The 8,673-nt window shown below is 46.5% G+C and overlaps 1 protein-coding gene across 1 annotated transcript in view; it reads right to left on the reverse strand.

Moving 5' to 3' along the window:
- Positions 1-8,100, reverse strand: part of TRIM25 (tripartite motif containing 25) — a 24,800-nt gene extending 16,700 nt beyond the window's left edge. The window contains exons 1-2 of the mRNA XM_008072019.1: positions 7,432-8,100; positions 3,809-3,904 (exon numbers count right to left, since the gene is read on the reverse strand). Coding sequence (XP_008070210.1) covers positions 3,809-3,904; positions 7,432-8,028 — 693 coding nt within the window. The 5' untranslated portion in view covers positions 8,029-8,100. The remainder of the gene's footprint in view (positions 1-3,808; positions 3,905-7,431) is intronic.
- Positions 8,101-8,673: the final 573 nt, after the last annotated feature.

Genomic DNA, 8,673 nt, shown 5'->3' on the forward strand with positions numbered 1-8,673 from the left:
GGGAGCGGCCACTGCACTCCAGTCTGGGCAACAGAGTGAGATTCTAACTCAAAAAAAAAAAGAAAAGAAAAGAGAGATGCATAGAGCGAAACAAAAAGTCCAAACATGTCATAAAGTGATCTGTGTAAGTCGTAATAAGGTTCTTGAAGGGGAATTTATTTTAAAATTTTGTATATAATTAAATTAGTTATAATTATTTTTCTCCAATTTCTAACTATTGTGGCCTAATGTTAAAATGTTTTATCTTAAAAGATTTTAATTACTTAGGAAAACCATGCTGTAAAAACATTCGCATTTTTATATCCATTTAACTTTTAGTATTGCTTTTAAAGTTTATCACCTTGGTTAAATAAATATTATTTTTACAAGTAATCTGTAATTTTATTTCAGTAAAATGTCTAAGCCTTTTATATATTTAGTAAATGTTCTATTAACTAATCCTTGTGCTATTAAGTTACAGGGCTTTGGCTCCTGGGACTAGAAAAAAAACAATGACTCTTGCTAAATCCCACTGTATTTATGAAACATAGGGCCAAAAATTAAACTTATTCAATCTCTTTATGTCTAGGGACTATTGCAAAAGAGGTGGATGTGTAAGAGTGTAAGGGGTGATTTTTGAGAGATAAAACTAATTCAGAGTTGTCTATAAATTAAGGCAGACATCCTCTAGAATCATCAGACCAGGCCAGTCCTCATGAACTCTAAAATAGCTCTCATCTTTACAATTGTCACTATGTTACCTTTAGATGTCTCTTGTACATGCTATGCCAAATAAAACAAAACAAAAGTAAACAAACAAGAGCCTGGATCATGATAGCTTGTAATATACATCTAATCCAAACTATGCATGGATAAATCTCCATGAGAGAAAAACAACTTGTAGAAGAAGACATACCATATGATGCTCTCTAAATATGCTTAGAAACAAAAATAACAGTAGTATTTATAAAGAAGTACATGGGAATGAATGGGAATGAGTGGTTACTTCTGGAAGAGAGAAAGGAAGATATAAGAAGAGATAAACAGAGGGGAAGGGCTGCATCAGTAATATTTTATTTCTTAAGTTAAAGGCAGTTCATGGGCAATCTTTAAATAAAAGGCGTGATGTGGCTCTAGAAAATCTCTAGAGAATATCACCCTCTAAACCTGTACTTTCCAAAAACATAGCCACTTGTTACATGTGGCTACTGAGCACTTGAAACGTGATGAGTCCAAACTGAGACATGCCATAGTATAAAATACACAGTGACTTTCAAAAATGTAGTACCCAAAAAGGGAATGTAAAATACCTCCTTAATACTTTTTGTATTGATGATGTGTTGAAATGATAATATGTTGGATCTACTAAGTTAAATGAACTGGAATGCTAAAATTAATTTCATGTGTTACTCAAATTAATTTAAAATTACATCTGAGGCCCCTGTTGTGTTTCTGTTGGACAGTAGGGCTTTAACAGCTGGAGTTTTGTGTGACATCTTGGGTGGTCTCAATATTGCTATAGTTTGTATGTCCGCTTCAAGACTCATGCTGATATTTAACTGCCATTGTAACAGTAATTAGAGGTGGGGCCTTTAAGAGGTGATTAAGTCACGAATGGATTAATGCCTTTCTCACAGAAGTGGCTTAGTTATTGTAGGAATTTGACTTCCTATTTCTTCTCTGCCTTGTGCTCTCTCTCACCCTTCTGCCTTTTGCTATGAATGGCCCTCACCAGGTGCCAGGGCTATGCTCTTGGAATTCTCAGCCTCCAGAACTGTGAGCTAAGTATACTTCTTTTCTTTAATATCCAGTCTATGTTATTCTGTTATAGCAGCAGAAAATGGACTAAGACAATAGCTCAAAATCAAACATGACAAAGAGAAAAAAGAGGGACAATATATTGGAAGAGAGAAATTCAAGTGTTTCCTAACCAATCCTTTACTCTGCAACTTCAATGTGACTACCCAGGCCCTAATATTCATTCTCCCCTTTTTCCTTTTAGTAAGAGAACACCCCTGTAGTTTCATCTGGACATACAGCTACCCAGACTACATTTTCCAGCCTCTCCTGAAGCTAGGTTTGGTGATATGACAAGCTCTTTTTAATGAGGCATGATATGTGATATGTGCAACACAGTGTCACTTGCTTAAATGGAAACTGCTTGTTGTCCTAAACTTCCCCTTGTTCATTTTCTCATAGACTGGAACAAAGATGTAATGCTGACCCAGCTTCAACCAAAGAGATGAGGATAACAACCTGGAGCAGGCCAATAAGAAGGAAGGACCCTCAATACCTAAAGGATCACAGGGAACAGAGCCATGGGTTACTCATGGGTGGATTTGGACTGTCAGTAACAAAATTAACATCTATTGTATTTAAGCCTGTGAATTTTGAGGGTGAATTCATGACAGCCCTCCTGCATCCTCTCATTTAAGTCTCACAATCACCTTCAAAAAGAAGTTGTGATTCCACTGTGTAGATGGGAAAACTAAGGCTCAAAGATCTACCACCATGACCAAAGTCATATAGGCTAGTATGTGACAGAACAGGTATTCTAACCCCCTTTTCATCTAATTAAGCCACAGCTGCTCCAATAAGTCTGGGTGCTATGGCTCTGGAACAGGGTACTTAAAAATCAAATCTTTCGGGGTAACCCCTTCAAGTCCCCTCCCACTGTGGGAACTTTTCTGTCCTCTCAATAAATCTTCCTTTAAAAAACAAAACAAAACAAATCTTTCCATTTAAAGACAAATTAAACTTACCAAAAAAAAAACCAAAAAACAAAAAACCCTGTAAAACAGACAGAACAAAACCATTTCTAATTCACTCCAACATTTCCACTATTATCCTCCTGTGATACTTCCTTTCAGCCTTTTTTCCTATACTTCTTGCAATGGATTGCATGCTGGCCCCCAAAAATGTACTCCTATGGCAGAACCTGTAAAGGTAACCTTACTTAGAAAAAGGGACTTTGCAAATATAATTTAATTAAGAATCTTGAGATGAGATCATCATGGATTGCCCAGGTGGGCCCTAAATTCAATGACAAAGTTCCCTATGAGAGACAGAAGAGAAAACACTGAGGGAGGAGGCAGGTGGCCATGTGAAGACAGAGGCAGAGACAAGCAATGCAGCTACAAGTCAAGGGACACCTGAACCACCAGAAGCTGGAAAAGGCACAGAAGGATTCTCCCCTAGAGACTTCAGAGGGAGTGTGACCTTGAGGACACCTTGATTTTGAACTTCTGGCCTTTAGAATTGTGAGAGAATAAATTTCTTTTGTTGTAAGCCACCAAGTTTGTGGCAATATGCTATGAAGCTAGCACATTTCATTTTTATAAATAGATGCACCCCTAGCAGATACATACTTTTGCTTCCTGTTTTTTTCCCATTTTCCTATCATAACAATTTTTCTGAATTACTAATTTTTAACCCTTTTTCTGAATCACTACTTTTTTTTTTCTTGTAGAGATGAGATCTTGCTATGCTGTCCAGGCTGGTTTGAACTCCTGAGCTCAAGTGATTCTCCCACATCAGCCTCTCAAAATGCTAGGATTATAGGCGTGAGCCACCACACCTGGCCAAATTATTACTTTTTGACCCTAACTTATAACAATTTCCCCCAAAGTCAGTTTATAGGTAGTTTTCAGCTTGGGTTTGCGAAAGACCTCTCTGGGGCACATAATTTTCTGCATGCTTTGTAAGGTTCATCCTGACATTTGGGCGCACACCCAACACCTGCCAGATCACAGTCACAGCCACGCCTGTCCTGCCCGGAGGCAGAGGGAGGCTCAGGGTGGGGATGGCACTGGAGAGCCCTGCCACTCACCCGCACATCCTGCTGCTTGGCTCTCACGTCCTCCAGTGCTCTCGACGCCCCGTTGATCTGACCGTACATGACAGTTAGTTTCTGCCTCAGCTTGGTCTGTGGATAAAACAAGTGAGGGTGAGGGAATAGCTCTTCAGCCCAGTCCCCATCACACCCAACCCCAGGAACCGTCCCCTGAATCCAGTCCATAGCCGTGCTGCCACCCGAGTCCTGCCTGCTTGTAGCTTTTCGAAACTTTCTGCTATTGCCTGCCTCCCTTCATTCTCTTAGGGGGACAGCATAGAGATGAAGCTAAGAGTACAGGATTTGGAGCTGGACAGACCAGGGCTTGCGTCCCAAATCCCAGCTATGCAACTGTCTCACACCTCAGTTTTCTTGGGCACAAAATACATACAACTGTGCCCACTTCACACGGCTATGAGGAGGATTTATTCAAACCATATAAATACTCAGCACAGTGCCTGGGTCTTAGTTAGGACATATTAAATGTCAGTTTTTATTATTATGAATCTCTTCACTCTTGCTCATTTCACAGCTGATGAAACTCAAGTAAGGAGGACAGCAAGGTGGCCAAGCTCACACAAGGACGGAACAAGACGGTACAGCTGCTTGGGTAGCAGCTGGTGAGGTCATTCAGACCAACCCTCTCACTGCAGACAAACAAAAAAATCGCACAAAAGATTGGGGAGAAAATCTGCTCAAAGATATCAGGGAGCTGAAAAAGCAGACAATTACAAAGCCAAAATCCAGGAGGAGGGGACCCAGACAGACAAGGCTGAAATCTGGAAATGTTCTCTCCAGAGGCCGCTGCCAATTCTGAAAGAAAGCTGGGAGAGACTCTGTCAGCCTCCAGGAGGTGGGAAGACAAAAATTGGAGTCCAAGGCTCACCTGGCCATCCTACAGGCTAGGAATAAGGGCAAAGCTATATGTTCAAGAGAGCTCCTTCATCCCACAGGGCCAAAGCCATCTGCAAATTAACTGATCCCCTGAAACTGAATCAAGCTAATTCAGAATTGCTGGGCCCCAGGTACTTCTGGAAACAAAGGCAAATCATGCAAGAAGGAAAAGAATATCATCCTTTATTATGTCTATAAATTTTCACAATCAATATCTGAATCGTTTACCTCCTTACCCAGATGAAAAGTTGGGGCACAGACATGGGAAGGAAAATAATAGCCACCACCATAATAGCAGCCACTAGTATTTATAATATACTTACTGTATGCCTGGCACTGTTTTAGTGCTTTACAGGTATTAACTTATTTAAAGCTAAGAACAACACTATGAGATAGGAATTACCCAACCTTTATAGATGAGGACACTGAGGCACGGAGCAATTTAAGTGACTTGCCCATGGCCACCCTGCTATTAACTAGCAAAGCTAAGATCCTGATATTAAAATTATAGACACATGCCCAAACCGAGCATGCTGGAAATTTCTAGGAAAAAAAAAAAACAAAAAACTTCCTTCCTCTTATTAGTTGTTTCAACATACTCTGGCCCTCCCTTCTACTTCCCTGCCTTTTCCACTCCAAGATATTTGAAACTAAACCTGATCTTGAATATGGATTCGAACACCCCAGTGACAATCACATGTAAGGGCTGGAAGCAGGGACCAAAGTCACACGAAATGGACCCGGAAAGCCCAAGTCACTGATGATGTTTGAGACACGACCTCTGTGACACTGCCCTTCGACCTGGCTTCTAGCAGCAACCAAGATAAAGTGTGAGCCCAACAGCAGGCCCACGCAGATCCAGTCACACAGGGCTCTGAGCAGGAAGAGACCTCGGAGCTCCCAAGGCTGTCGACAGCTTCATTTCCAAGGGCCGCTCCTAGCACTGCACCCTGAGCCCTATATTTGAAGGACTTCATTTATCATCGATCAAACACATGTGGCAATCTCCTTAACACAGACAGGGCTCACATGACTTCAGACCAAAGGAAAGTGGCTCAGGACTCTGGTAGCTGCAATAACCCCTTCAATAAGAATAAGAAACTTTTTGAAGTTTTGAGGATCCCTTCACAGACTGGTGACTTGTGTCCTCCACATGGGAGGTGCCAGAGTGAAGACTGAAGTGGCCAAGACAAGCCAGACACCCAAAGGCTGGGGGGCAATGCCCAGCTAGGACTGGCTCTGCCAACAGCAATGAGCAGCTATAACAGTATTCAAAAACGAGACCTGTTACAGGACTTGTTATGCCAGAACAACCTAGGGCAGGGAATGGTAGAGGAAGGCTTGTCATAAAGAATAAAAAGCTGAGTATACAGCCTGGCGTGGTGGCTCATGCCTGCAGTCTCAGCCACTTGGGAGGCTGAGGCAAGAGGATCTCTTGAGGCCAGGATTTCAAGATCAACCCGGGCAACATAGCAAGACCCTGTCTCTTAAAATTAATTAATTTTTTAAAATGGGCGTTTCGGCCTTGGGAGGCTGAGGCAGGAGGAGGGCTTGAGCCCAAGCAAGACCAACCTGGGTAACATAGCAAGACCTACCTCCATCTCTAAAAGAAAAAAAAATGGACCCGGAAAGCCCAAGTCCACAAAGCTTTGTACAGTACACAAAGCTGGACACAGACCTCCAACTCTGACCTCTCAGCCTGCTGTCTCCTCTGACCTCTCAGGCTGCTGTCTCCATTAATAACACGACAGGCCTTGTTCTCCCTGACAGTGCTGCAAGAATGAAATGAAATCAGGCCACACTTAGGAGCTTAGACCGAAATAACAAAAGGCGATTTGATTTCAGTCTCTGCTTTGAGTTCACAGGGGGACGGTATGATCCCCAAACCACTAAAAACACCTCAGAACTGAAAGGCCCTTAGGAATCCACCTAGTTCCACCTCCTCGCCGTACTAATGAGGACCCAGGTCCAGGAGCCAAACCCTGTGCTCAAAATCACACAGCCAGGATGGAGGACACCATGGTGCAAGAGCATTGGCTCTGTGACTCAGATCCAGGGATCACTGGAACTCTGCCCACCTTCCCTCTCTGTCCTCTAATAACAACTTCCCTGATCACTAGAACTCTCCGGCCCACCAAAGCCTTCTGCTTACATCACCTCAAGCCTCTGGGGTGTTCCATGCTCTGAATTCTACAGACCTGGATCTGAGGCTGGTGGACCAGGAGAAACCAAATCGTGGAGTCAAACCAAACCAACCTTGTCCCAAGGCCTGCTTGGTCACTCACTGCATAGGTCAGACCTAAGTTAATGTCTCTGGATCTCAGATTCCTCAACTGTAAAATGAAACTAATTATACCCACTTCCTGGGCATTGCTCGGATTTAATGAGGGAACAGACAACCTCCACAGTTCATAGCTGACATTCAAGACGCTCCACTAAACACCACCAGACAAGGACAGGCCTACAGCAAGATATTTCACCTGTGTCTTCAGCTGTCCCCTCCACAAATAAGTGTGTGGAGGGGGGTGGCTGGTGGATGACTGGAGAGGGCTATATAACCTCCCAGCTCCTTTCTACTCTGACATCGGGGTTGTCTCCGCCCCAGTCTCAGGCCCAGCAAGGCCTATGTCCCAGGGGACCCAGGACATGGCAGAGATGGCTGGTGGCCCCTCTGCACAGCCCAGCAGGCCCAGGCTGTCCTCTGCGCCTACAGGGGCGCCCCCTACCTCCAGTTCGGCGCTGGCCTGGCTCAGGGACACGGGCGAGCAGGCCTTGTGCTCCACCAGGCAGATGTGGCAGATACACTCGCTGTGCTTGGGGCAGAAAAACTCCCGCAGCCGGTTGTGCTGGGGACATTTGCGGCGCAGCAAGTCGCGCACCGGCGACTGCAGCGGGTGGTCCAGGAAGGCAGGGCTGTCGAAATGCGGCCGCAGGTGCTCCTGGCAGAAGGAGGCCATGCACACGAGGCACGTCTTCTCCGCAGCCTCCTTCAGGCAGTGGTCGCAGGCCACCTGGGCGCCGAGGCTGGGGACGGAGGCGCGGGTGGGCGGCGTCCAACCGTCGGCGGGCAGCTCCCGAGTCATCTCGGCCTTCAGGAACTGCTCCACCACCGTGCACATCACCGTGTTCTTGTGCAGTTGCGGGCGCGTGGTGTAGACGGCGCGACACTGCGGGCACAGGTACGGGGCGCCCTGGACGACCCACGTCTCGTTCAGGCACGACCCGCAGAAGTTATGGCCACACGGAGTGGTGACCGGCTCCTTGAAGAGTTCCAGGCAGATGGAGCACGACAGCTCCTCGGCCAGCGGGCACAGCTCGGCCATGGCGCTCCCGGGGGCTCGGGACGCGCAGGGACTGCGGTCGCGACTACTGCACCAGCGCTCGGAGGCCGCCGGGGAAACGAAACCGACCAGGGCAGGGGCGGTCCCTGCAGCTTTCAGGAAGTCACGTGGGGGCGAGGGGGGCCGAGAGGCGAGGCCAGGGGCCGCGCGGGGGCACCCCGGGAACCCGCGGCCGCCCTCGAGCTCGCGGAGATCGGCCACGTCCCCAGCCCCGAGGGCTCCCGGGGGGGCGCGCGGGGCGCTGGGCTCGGCGCTTGTCCCCCGGGGTCGCGGGCCATCCTCGGGACCACCAGGGTTCCGACGGCCCGTCTGCGGGCGAGGAAACTGGCGCTGGGTGCAGAATCTTGGACCTCCAGAACGCAGAGCCAGGCTTCCCACAAACTTGCGCCGGGGACAGGTCTCCTCATTGCCAGAACTCATCCGAGACTCGAGATGTCCCCACCGTCCCCGCCGGCAGGGCTGTTTTATTACCAGGGCAAGCGTTTAAAAGACGACCGCAGGAACTGTTAACCGACACTGCCTTTTTTTTTTTTCCAATTCTTCATCTTTCCTTGTCCCTGACTCGGACATTTGAACGGACATACAATTCCTGAAGACTGGAGCCTCATAGTCATACTTCAACTGGGC

The sequence above is a fragment of the Carlito syrichta genome, unplaced genomic scaffold (genome assembly GCF_000164805.1).
Source record: "Carlito syrichta isolate Samal-C Ts95f unplaced genomic scaffold, Tarsius_syrichta-2.0.1 Scaffold314811, whole genome shotgun sequence".
Taxonomy (NCBI): domain Eukaryota; kingdom Metazoa; phylum Chordata; class Mammalia; order Primates; family Tarsiidae; genus Carlito; species Carlito syrichta.